Raw genomic sequence first — 12155 nt, forward strand, 5'->3', positions numbered from 1 at the left:
ACTGACATTTTCTTGTTGGGAAATCACTTCCGTCTGTACTCACCCCGGGGCAGAGCGTGGAGCTGAGGGATCGGCTATTGGTTGAGTACCCGAAATATACTGTACCTAGGCTTATGTATTTACGAAACGTATATAAATCTTGCGGGGAATACACAGCGCCATGTCACGGGACGATGACTAACTTTTGCTGACAATTTGGCGCTCTATGACGCTAAAGTTTACCTCATGCAGAATGGGCGTCATTACGAAAATGACCAATAACTGCGGAAGTTCTTTTTTTTTCATAATAAAAACGTACAATATTCATCATGTTGAATCAAATTCCCATTTAAAGAGGATTTTTAAAAATGTTACTTGTTGTGTAAACTATGATTCAAAAATATGAATATCAATTGTTGACTGTACATGTTTTGAAGGCAATGAAACACAATGTAACAAAATTATAATGCTAAACTTTATTTAGTGAAAGAGAAGTTCAACTGTATCCGTATAATCAAGGTTTCCTGCAAGAAGTTCTGAAACAGCCTTTTCTGTGTCAGATGACTCCGTTTGCTGGGAGCTACCTCCTTTTTCGACCATTTTGAATGGTAAAGAGTTCAATATTTCTTTGGAAGCCATCACATTGTGTTTGTTTAGAACACCACTGAAACCCGTTGAAAACCTGGAACGGATGTTTGCGTCAAGTTGTTGCGTTCCTCCAGTTGTACTTTTGGCTATCTGAACCACGCTCTCTAACCATTTTCTCGACAAATCATCGCCGCTCTTGGAAACATCTTGGAAATAAAGAACACAGTTATGTAAAAGATAGCAAACACAATTAAACATGAAATGAAAGAAATTGTAATTAATTTTGAACTCAATATTATACTTACTTGTTGCTTTCACTGAAACAACTGGAGCCGAAATATTCATCCAGTATTTATTGTAGGACTGCACAACTGTTGCTCTAGAAATATACAAAAGCTGCAAGTGATTTCGTGGTAAGTGCATGCAGTTTTGCTAAACAAATAAAATTATACGTATTGAACTGACATTACCTAAATCTTATGTCAGCATCTGTATTCGGAACTTTGAATAATAATGCGATGTGTTGCCTAGAAGTTGACGAAGAATGGGTCACCATTCTCTGGTTCCACGAACATTGAACCTGTTTAATTTCTTCTGATGGAAAGAATTCTCCGCTGGATGGGAGCTCACTTTGCTTTTCTTCCATATCTAATACAGCTTCCACAAGGAAACCTTTGAAGCTTGTCTTCTCGTCTTTCAATGTAACTAAGAGAAAAATACAAATTCTGGTGAAAAAAGGAAATAATAATGAATGATTTGGAAAATGGGGAATAAGAATAATGATACAGCAAAATACCTGTTATGACACTTCCTCCGCTTGTCTCGGTGACATCCGTTGCCATGGATACAGAAGGTGTCCCGATTTGCGGTTGGATGATTTCTCCTCCAGATCGATGAAGAGGTTGACGTTGCTCACAAACTGACGTCATAGACGGCGCACCTGAACTGTAAGCCATTGTTTTCATAGCATAAAAAAGCACGAGGCAGGAGTAGAAAAATCCAGCATAACATCTTCCCACCATCTTCGTCAGTTCATGTACAAGGAAAATACACATCGCCTGGGGCTGTATGTACCTGTATATATCATATGTATTACGTTGTAGTTGTAAAATGATTCATGCGATATCGGATAGTGACAAAATAAAGGACACAGACATACAGTTCAATACTTGTAATTTGATTAAATTTTAAACATTTGATTGGTTTACGTTTTAATATTTTATTTTGGAATTAAAAAGAATATTACACATGGCAGATATGTTTCATCAGGCAACTGCTGGACAAAAATCTGTAACCAGATTTGTCGCTCTTACTGCCCATTTCTGTGGGTTTTTTTTCATCTAAATGACTTTAATAAAAGTACATGCTTGCGTTAAACCTACGACACCACCATTTACAAATATTATTTTTAAGTCTCAAAGGAGAAGTCAGATAATGGCTTTTCCTGTTGTTTAATGCTTTGAAAATTATCATTGTATTGGTATCCCCAACTATTCAGACTTCTCGTCTTCTTTATCATTCATTATTTCTTATGAATTTTCGGCAAAACCTTTACAAACAGATATTAGGATCAGTAGAGATGTAAGATCGGCCCTTCTGTACGCAACATATTTTATATACTGTATAAATCATCAGGTTATGAAACATTCCAGGTTGTTATTCATTTCCTTGTTCTACATGACGTTGAAAATTTGTGCAAAACCTGATATATTAAGGCAAATCAGGCCCCACAGACTGTAAACTGGGAATCGACAAGCACGTCAAAATTCCAAATTAATGTAACTATTGAATTCCAAACTATACAGTCTACATGTAACGCGTGATCCCCCTTACACTTTATACCCGTATGGTTTAGAATTTCTGCATAGATTTCCGATAAAGCGTGGTTTAATGCAAATTATGATGCATTACTTTATTAATCATGAAAACACCAGGTCCATTTTATTAGTTACTGTATTTTAAAATTCCTTTCCATAAGGGGGTACGAAAATTTTTCAATTGAAATAGGCATTAAGTCAAAGCATTATAATTACATGTACCATTACACAGAAGGCTACTTTATCATTGAAATCATTTCATGTTTTTGATAGCAATAAAAATATTCGATATTTTTTTTTTATTTACTTAACATATTCCCCTTCCTTCGTGAAACGACAAAGTGTTAACTATGAATGTCCAAAACGCAATTTTTGTATTTTATTGAACATGGAGGTATTACTGCTCAGTCATAAAATGTACAGCTCAGGTGGAGCGGAGAGTATAAATTTTGTAATAACTTAGTAAGCCTATTTTCATTTTATATGCAATCTTGGGACCAGGTAATTGTAATGAGAGAGACAAAACAAAGGGAAACCAGATTTTATATATATTTATTGTGATATCTTGTGTACTTCTGAACACCTAGCAGTCATGGAACCATATTGCTTTAAAATCAACTGTTCACAAAAAAAACAAAACAAGCCATCATTCTGAATTCAGTATAGACAAGTTCATCGTTCTCAAAATTTCACAAAGTGACCTCTGGGTCTCTGCAGTTTTTCTTTCACAGTAACAGTACAAACTCCAATCAACAGAAATTAATTAAAAGAAGCCAGTTAAAAGAGGTAAAATTAGGAGGAATTCATTCTCGATATCAAATACAATATGCATAAATCAACTTGTAAATTCAGCACCAATTTCATTTCAGATATGATATATTATTTTTTGTTTGTGTGTGTTCTTACAAAAAGCAATGATTTGCGAATGATTCTTTTTACTTTGACATCAAAATACATTAATATAAAGTAACTGCTGATTCAGGCATTGAGAACAACATTTTTTCCTTTCAAAAACAAAACTCTACAACACAGCCAACAAAATTATTTTGCCAACAGAACTTGTCTTCACCTGTTTGGGATTTCATACAGAAACTGAAATGAAACGGCATAAAAAAAAGGATTTCTTTACTATTTTTTCAAATGTGAGAAGAAAAAATAAATCAATAGGCATGAATATTAAAATCACATTTGTCTTTTAAAACAATTATCAACATAAAAAAAAAATATACAAAAAGTTAAAATGGTGGTTCATCTGACCTCATATTGGAATCACTAACTCAATGTTAAAAACTAACGACAAAAAAAAAAAAAAAAACCCATTTAAAAAAACAAACCTTTCTGTAAGAAAAAAATTAAGACAAGAATTGTAAGAAGACGACAACCACATCATTTGTAAATTTGCTTGCTTTACATTAGTTTTATTCAGCATCATCAGTATAAACTTTGCGTATACTATTTACAGCACTATCGGAATTTACAAATTATATACAGAGTCAAAAAAACAAAACAAAATGATAATAAAATGATCTACAAATTATACACTACATGGAGTACTATACACAACTTGGTGGGGCTAGGGGTGGGGGGTTGATGTTTGAAAATAAATGGAGAGAATCACAAACAATGAGGAATGGATCACATAGATTTACAATATACGCATTAAATTGAAGTCCTTTAATATAAGTAAGTTGTATTGTGTTTGATTGTGGAAAGCAACTGATAATTTGCTTTGACATCGATAAACACTGAAATTTGTGAGGCTTTGATATGTACAAGTTATTGTTGGCATATAGGCATTTTACTTTTCCTAGTTGAAATTACTTTAAAATTGTAAATATTTTCACATTTGAGGAGTACACGGCAGGTATGCAAAGATTTTATCAAATGAGTACACTATGTTGGCAAAAGTGGGAATATCTTGTTAGTGGAATGGTTCAAATGTTGCATAGAAATTAACCAAACAGAAAATATCTGGGCATCTACAAAGCACCTTTAAAAAAACTGAATTGAATTTGAACACTAAATGAAATGCACTACAATGTATCATTTAAACTAAATAAATTTGATAGTACATGTATTTGTAAAAAAAAAAAAATCTTAAAATAACCAAATTTGAACTAAAGTATTTGGTACCAATTAACTGCTGATTAAACAAAAATTCTACGGTTAAAAGAGAGGAGAGATTAAAAAGTGTTGAGACATATGAAGTAATTCTCAGTGTTCACAAACAAGATGTGGCAGAGTGATATAAATACTGATACACTGCTTCTGACTTAAATAATAGTAAATCAATGCCCAGTTACACTGGAACCACACAAACACATACATACAAACAACAATACTAATAAACAGAAGTTTGCTAGCTTGAGAGACAGCCAATTACATTGCATACTGTCGCTGTACGATTAAAAAAAAAATCAACTAGCAAATAAAAATCCCTGGCATACACTCGCAAGCAAAATAAAGGAATATGACCTTTTCTTTCTTTTTCACACACTCATTTACATTTCTCACTCTGGCTAACTCACGGACAGTATCATCCTTAGGGCGATCATAGTATAAAGTCATTATGCAAAAAACATGACAGAACTTGACAGTTGTTTGCTGTAAAGGGCGGACAACTCTCTTTTTCTTGTGGACACAAGCAGCGAGCACAGACTTCCGATTTTGTTGCAGTATTCCTTTTTTTGATTGAATGTAACATTCAGAACATCTCTTTGCTTCTCTTTCGAATCAAATTGCACAGGTTGTCAGCATCACAACTGAAAAAATATTTCGATAACAAGCACACTACGAAGAACCAAGCACACGTGAGACTATACAAGGAATCCTTCGGAAACTTGTGGGAATTGTCCGAATCGTTGTGCACGCAGAGTTTGGATACTGTTCATGATTTTCTTTTGATGTCCTATTAATGTGACCCCCACCCTTTGCTCTAAGTCCTGCTGAGTAATTTTCAACACTTGCTCTATTGTCCTGTAACCACAGTTTAAGAAATTGTCCATGTATTTCTCCATTTTGATGGATATGAGCCAACCTTCCACATTGGTGAAATTAGAAACTTCTCCTTGTCGATTCATGGGTAGTGTACGATTGGTGTCCATCAAAAACTCAGGCCTATAAAATACACATTTACAACTTAAGCACCTTTTTATTGCAAATTTAAGCAGGAGCTCAAAAAACAACTTAAACACTTTTCAACACCATTAAAAATATGATTTTATTAATTGATGTAATTGGCATAGGTAAAACAATTTAAACTAGTCATGTAGTCATTATAATAATAGACAGGTACATTTAGTTATATTGACAGACCTTGGCTTTGCAATTTTCCTTAGCAGTTCTGGAGCTCTGATGAACTTGTCTAGACTTTTGACAATGATGTCAAACTTGGGCCGGTTTCCTCGCTCTTTCTGCCAGCAGTCCAGCATCAGCTGATGGAGAGCCTCTGGGCAGTCCTGTCAAAACCAACACAACACAATCAGTCAGGCTAATTCACTTTCAGGACTGACCGTCCCTTACCAGCAACGGCAATTAATTGAACATGAATTTTACATTAAGGGAATGAAATATTGTTTGCATTCATTATCTTCATATCGTATGGTTGACCATGACATTAATTTTGCAAAAGGAAAAATTAAAGAAAACAGTAATAAAGTCTTAGCTTATATATGTCACTATTTACTTCATGAAAATCATCACTTATATCAAATATATAATTAAAAAATGAAATTGAGCCCCTACCATTGGTGGTGGGAGTCTGTACCCCCGGTCAACGGCCCGGATGACGTCTTGATTGGACCAGTTCCAATATGGCCTCTCTCCATAGGAGACCACCTCCCACTTGACAACTCCGTAACTCCACACGTCACTGGCCGATGTAAACTTCCGGAACGCTATGGCCTCTGGTGCTGTCCACCTCACAGGAATTTTTCCACCCTGCATACAAATATAAAAAATATCAACTTGGTCAGAATGATAATACTGCAGTTTATTGATATATCTATAAAGAATTTTTAAATCATAAGAATTTGTCATCAGGAGATGTAAATTACCCTTAAACCATTCCATATCCAGTAAAAGTATTAGATGTGTTCTCTTGAGTTTTGATATGTCAGTTTATTCCAAACTCAATTTGCGCATAAATGCAAAATGAGTTAAAGTGAAGTAATCTATTCTCGATCAGTGACGGAGAGGTTATGAAGGCGGTACATGATGCACCAGATCTTAATCTCCCTACCTTTGTAGTGTAGGCCCCATCAGTAGTGTCTATGTCGATTTCCCTGGACAATCCAAAGTCAGCCACTTTACAGACCAAATTATCATTAATCAGAATATTCCGGGCAGCTAGGTCCTGCAAACAATCACAAGAGAGTTAGCATTATATAGGCCATGCATTTCCTTCTTTCTGATGTGTAGATACTAACTCCTTAACGCAGACAATTCTGTGAGCTCATCATTAACCACTTAGCTATTACATCACAGATAAAATTTGTTTGCAAGTTTAGACTTTTTCTTAAATTTATCTGATATTTTGATTGAATACTTCTGAATCAAGATGAAACTGTAGAGAGATCTCTTGTTGAGATTTGAAAGGTATCCAAATGAGGATTAATCAAAGAATAAATTGGGTTTTCCCTTTCCTAAGCTGTTAACAGTGTTCTATATTCTTTCAAATGAGCCAAAATTTAATTATATGTATAGACTTTGATTGGAATTTTTGTACATGCTGATGAATGCTTGAGGTTCTTACTCTGTGTACGTAGCCCATGTTGGATAGGTATCTCATTCCTGATGCAATTCCTCTCATCATTCCAACCAGCTGTATTATTGTGAACTTCCCATCGTTATTCTGAAAAAATATTGAAAATCATAAATCTGTGAGGACACATTCAAACAAACAGTCGCCACTATGTCAAGCAGGCTCCTTCAAAATGATTTGTGAACTAATCGAAACCCTTATTAAAGAAACTGGCTGGCAACAAGCATGTGATGTGCCATAAAAACCAAAGCATTGCGCAACTTTTTACTGGGCAAGGTGAAGAGGTGACTGACAAAAAGATGGTAGAGATTCCTCTTAAGATGGCGGGAGGTGATCATAAGGGGGGATTATGTCAACAATAAAACGTCTGGGAGATAGTGAATTTCTATCAGACGCAGCAGTTATAAGAAACAATGAAATATGGGTCCTCCGTCAAACGGGATAGAAAACAATAAATTAGACTTACGAGGAAACCTCTCTTGATGAAAATCAGCTTATTGGGGTTCAAGTTGGGTTTTTTTTTGCAATGAGGGAATAATATGGGCAGACATGCATAAAACTTGCCCACAATAACCAGATTCTGCATTTCCGACCAATCCATCACTCATTTTTCCCCTTTCTCTGTAATCCCCCTGTCCTTCATCACAAAATAATTGATAATTTGTCTCTATAGAATGTGTTTTTTCTGTGTTCAGCATTGACTGGGATACTTTCTGTCCGTGTCAGGATTTTATTTTATGTGAGTATAAATAACTAGTCTTTTTTTTCTTCCTAGGTTTTTTGGTGAGAAGATTAATGGAGGTTTGATGGTGTTTGCGGGGATCTGACAACAATTGTCATGAAAAATGACTGGAAGGGGACAGAGCAGGCTTGATTGCATTGCAGCCACTCATCAAAATCCAGTCAGCTTCCCCTTGCCCTCTGCGATTTCTTCCTCCATCCATTTATTTCTCCATAAAACATTAGACAAAAAACATTCAATAAAAGTCTTGGATTGCAACAACAACTCAAAATTAATCTCATTTCATCATTCAGCAGGAAATATACACGAATCCTTCTTTCTTGCTCCAGTATAGTGAAAAAAAATATGGGACCAAAAATAGTTGACTGTGATTTCATGATAACATGTATTTATATGTAAAATGGTGCACAAGAGATTTTCAAGGCGTTGGGTAGAGGATAGGATTATGGGACAATTGATTACTAAGTAAATCCTATAATAGTAAAATAAGGGTTGCCTGACAATTTTTACAGGACAAAATAAAAGAAATTCATCTTAATATTGCAGGGAGCCACAAATACTTGAAAGCAAGAATTCAACCTTCATTTCATAAAACATTTAATCAATCATGTTTCCTCCCAAAACTGATTGTGCAATTTTACAAGCCCTTTATTAACAGAAAAACCCCTCTGACATTTTTCTTAATTAATTTTCTGCACCAGAAAACTTTCACATTCAAATTGAATAGTCAATGTGGAAAAAAGAGTTAGAAAGCTTCTTTAATACCACCCGTGGAAACCGAACGATTTCAACCTTTAGAGAAGAAAAGAAGGAAATTTAAAGACAAATGAGTCTTGAAATATGCAAGAACTTCAGTAGATTATTTCCCAAATTGGTAATTATTTCTCCCCCTGCAGCAAATTTGTCAAGTGGAGCCAGCTAGTATGGCACTGTCATTACAGCAGACAGAAAGGATGAGTGCTGCATTTTACAAACCCTTCAGCTCTCCACCAGGTGTTGACGGATAGAAGAGACTAATTGATATTTATGTCCCTTTGTTTCCTAGATTCTTCACCCCCAATTTTTGTTTTTTTGGAGAGGGGGGTCCCGACCACAGTTTAATGAATGTACATCTGCACTGGAGGATAACCAATCTAAATTGATTAATTATTTCTGGGCATTACATGACTGGACCATGGAATGAGTTATTACACTTCTTAGTTAATCAGAAGGAATTTTATGAGTCCTTTTATTTGGATGTGCCAGGATATTTTATGACAAGACTGGAATATCAACTAACATTAACTCATCAATAAGGATATTTTTCTTGATTACTTCAGGAAATCTATGGCACATCAGGGTGGGAAAAAAGAGAAGGCAAATTTCCATCTCCCAGTCATCTGTCTGGGTAAACAATTGTCCCCCCATAAAAAGTGAGGGGGATACTAATTGAATGATATTGCCTTGCCGTGATGTCTATTTTACCACTCACTGTGTCAGATTAATTCCAATCCACATTACAATTTATTTTTTATAAAGACAAGAGTTTCAAATATTCCATTATGAACACCCCCCCCCCCCCCAAAAAAAAAGACTAATGTAAATATGTACCATATATAAAAAAAAGAAAAAAAAAGAAAATTCATGGTAGACTTACTCGTAAATATGTGTCAAGCGATCCGTTTTCCATGTATTCCGTGACAATCATGATTGGATGGCCTGCAAAACAAATGATTACTTCTGCATCTTCATCTAAAAGCAATTTTTATTTGATAATGAAAATTCAAAGCAGAACAGATTTAATAATGATGGAAAACTGATACCAAAATTTTTTGGAGAATTTTTGGTAATGATGTAATTTTTAATCAGCAAAGCGGAAGGGAGTTGAAATTTTTTACAGTGTGTGTCTTTTTTATTTTAGAAAACATTTCCGAAGTGGTAGAATGGGCTTATGGAAAAAGTGACAAAAAAATCTTCAAATTACTTTTTGTGACAACTCCTTCTAGGAATATAACATTCTGATCGTCAAACTGTCCCATTATGCTGGCTTCCGTCAGAAAATCTAAGCGGTTTTTGTCTGTTGCACCAGGCTTCAAAGTCTTTATGGCTACTGACATTTCTGGCTTTACAGGATTGCGTAGTTTTCCTTTGCAGACATCGCCGAACTCTCCTAAAAATGGTAAATTTAGAAAACTTGAATTGTTGCACACAAATTGGAGTTTTATGGGCCAAAATGTTCATCAAAATACAATGAAGTTTAGAAATAGTAGAAATAGTATCATGAAAGTCTCATAAAATGGAGAACAAGAAAAAGCGATAAATTTGATTGTTGCGGGTTAATCATGTTATCTACCTCCTCCTATGACAGATTCAATGGTGATGTGTGACGCATCAATTTCTCTGGTGAACTCTCGCACTGCTTGGTTTGGGTCTTCATAAGTGTGAGGGTCAACGTAGGACTTGACACAGTCGTTGGGAGGAAACAGTGGCATGGTCACTGAAATTGTAGAGACACACAGTGCAGTATATACCAGTCACACAAAGTATTGGCATGAGGTTTTTTTTCAGGACCGTAAGTTGAAACTGCATGTTATCCTCTAAACTGTGTGGGATTCATTTTTTCCTTACACAATCAGTAAAAATGGACTTTTTTCCATATAAAATCAATAACTTTACAAGTTTCTTCTTTTTATATCATGAGACTTGTTAAACCAAATAATTAAATTTATTGATAAATTGTTCTAAATTCATGGCGTTAATGCACATGTAGTCATAGTACCAGTATAAGAAACATGATTTTGGTAAAATCAAAAAATAGATGGGATCCTAATAAGCATAATTTGTAAATGTTCGGAAATTCTAACCAAAGGGATTTATTTTAATCCAACTTTGTTTCATCTTATTTAACATAATGAGGAAGGACAACTGCAATCACTTATTAGATTACAATAAATTGTTTGAACAACTGGCAAGGAATGTGAACTGTCACAATATTTGTATTTTCTCTCATCATGTCATTAGCATATCAATGGGCGATTCCTTGTTAATCAAATTAGCCAGTTTCAGACCAAGCCAATCATATTGTACAAGCCAGCTCATTAAACGCAAGCACCTAGTAATTTTCACATCAAGGCTGGTTTTCTGGAGGAGAAACAGATCCATATTAATTGGAATTGAGAATTAGAAAAAACCCAAAGAAATCTTTTTTAAAACTCTGCAAATCTCTGTGTGTTATGGCTATCAGTGAAATGAAAAAACAAGGGTATTATAAGTTTTTGCCTCTTTCATCTTATCTTTTAAATTGAAGCATTAAATCTTGAAGCTTGTTTCACAAGAGCTTTGATGCATGTAGATTTTGGTTACATAACAATCCGGGTTTGAAGTCGCTTCCTTGTTTGAATGTGATAACAATATTAATTTTCAATGAAAGGACTCCACCTCTTGTATCAATACTACTCTGAAAGAAAGTTTCCATCATTTCCTTTCAACAATCTAAAAAGATTTTTTATTTTTCGACATTCACAGAAATATAAATGTTGTCGATGACAGCAATGGGAGGGGAAATAGGGGTGCCAGAAATCGTTGATGTGAAAATTTGGTGATATGAAAGAAAGAAAGATACATAGAAACAGTACAGAGTGGGTACGCAAGCAAACACAGGAAAGCAGTGTGCAAAAACTGTGCAGCACTATTGCAGGTGCACTCAAATAAATGCAACGCATAAGACATGAAGATCACACAAAGAATGAAACAATGTTAGTATCTGCACTACAAATTAAAACTGTGTTATGAAAATGTAAAAAGTTTGCAGAAGAAAAAGTTAGAAAGGGTGTACGTTGTTCAGAGCTCAGAAATTCTCCCCAGTTGTGGCCTTTTAGTAAGAATCTAAAACGCTAGAGTCTATATAACTACGTTAAGACAAGTATCCATGCTACTTACATCCACCATTCAAATGGGGCTCCAATGGGGGACAATGGAGAACTACAGGAATAAAAATTTATGAGTAAGCAGAAAAAAAAATCAAAATCATAATTAAAGCACAAGCCACACCAATTTTTTTCCTCAAGAGTGACACTTTTAGCTTGAATGTATAAACCATGATGGCAAAATTATATTGAAACATCAATCTTTCTAAAGATGATTTGTGAATTACAAAATATCTGTAGCAATCCATGGGGAGTTCAAATACACATGCAAATCATTCAAGTATAATACATGTAAAGAGATACATGTAATAGCCATGCACTGGTCAACTACGGATTAAGATTATTCTATACCTAAGCAAACA

At 34.8% G+C, this 12155-nt stretch overlaps 2 protein-coding genes across 8 annotated transcripts in view; both read right to left on the bottom strand.

Annotated features, from left to right (window-relative positions):
• Positions 1-213: 213 nt before the first annotated feature.
• LOC105343138 (putative defense protein Hdd11-like) lies at positions 214-1730 on the bottom strand. Its single transcript, XM_011450347.4, has 4 exons — positions 1364-1730; positions 1038-1272; positions 873-946; positions 214-773 (listed from the first exon to the last, which is right to left on the bottom strand). The coding sequence occupies exons 1-4, from the start codon at positions 1620-1622 to the stop codon at positions 460-462; spliced, it is 882 nt and encodes a 293-aa protein (XP_011448649.3). The 5' UTR covers positions 1623-1730; the 3' UTR covers positions 214-459.
• A 1190-nt stretch (positions 1731-2920) lies between these two features.
• Positions 2921-12155, bottom strand: part of LOC105343139 (ephrin type-A receptor 4) — a 48751-nt gene continuing 39516 nt past the window's right edge. For 4 of the 7 annotated variants that reach the window (XM_066079505.1, XM_066079504.1, XM_066079508.1 and 1 more), the window contains 9 exons: positions 11807-11848; positions 10221-10364; positions 9852-10037; positions 9525-9619; positions 7138-7236; positions 6625-6738; positions 6129-6323; positions 5700-5842; positions 2921-5501 (listed from right to left, as the gene is read on the bottom strand). In XM_066079505.1, coding sequence (XP_065935577.1) covers positions 5201-5501; positions 5700-5842; positions 6129-6323; positions 6625-6738; positions 7138-7236; positions 9525-9619; positions 9852-10037; positions 10221-10364; positions 11807-11848 — 1319 coding nt within the window. In that variant the 3' untranslated portion in view covers positions 2921-5200. The remainder of the gene's footprint in view (positions 5502-5699; positions 5843-6128; positions 6324-6624; positions 6739-7137; positions 7237-9524; positions 9620-9851; positions 10038-10220; positions 10365-11806; positions 11849-12155) is intronic. The other 3 variants (XM_066079510.1, XM_066079509.1, XM_066079506.1) reach the window with 2 other exon arrangements.

This window comes from Magallana gigas, chromosome 3 (assembly GCF_963853765.1).
Source record: "Magallana gigas chromosome 3, xbMagGiga1.1, whole genome shotgun sequence".
In the NCBI taxonomy this organism is placed as follows: domain Eukaryota; kingdom Metazoa; phylum Mollusca; class Bivalvia; order Ostreida; family Ostreidae; genus Magallana; species Magallana gigas.

Bases quoted from the DNA above. Each gene is read 5' to 3' on its own strand.
- LOC105343138 (XM_011450347.4), bottom strand. From the start codon at position 1,622: ATGTGTATTTTCCTTGTACATGAACTGACGAAGATGGTGGGAAGATGT. The intron at 947-1,037 runs GTAATGTCAGTT...GTATATTTCTAG, and splicing joins GATGCTGACATAAGATTTAG to AGCAACAGTTGTGCAGTCCT. The intron at 774-872 runs GTAAGTATAATA...TTTATTTCCAAG, and splicing joins TGTTTCAGTGAAAGCAACAA to ATGTTTCCAAGAGCGGCGAT.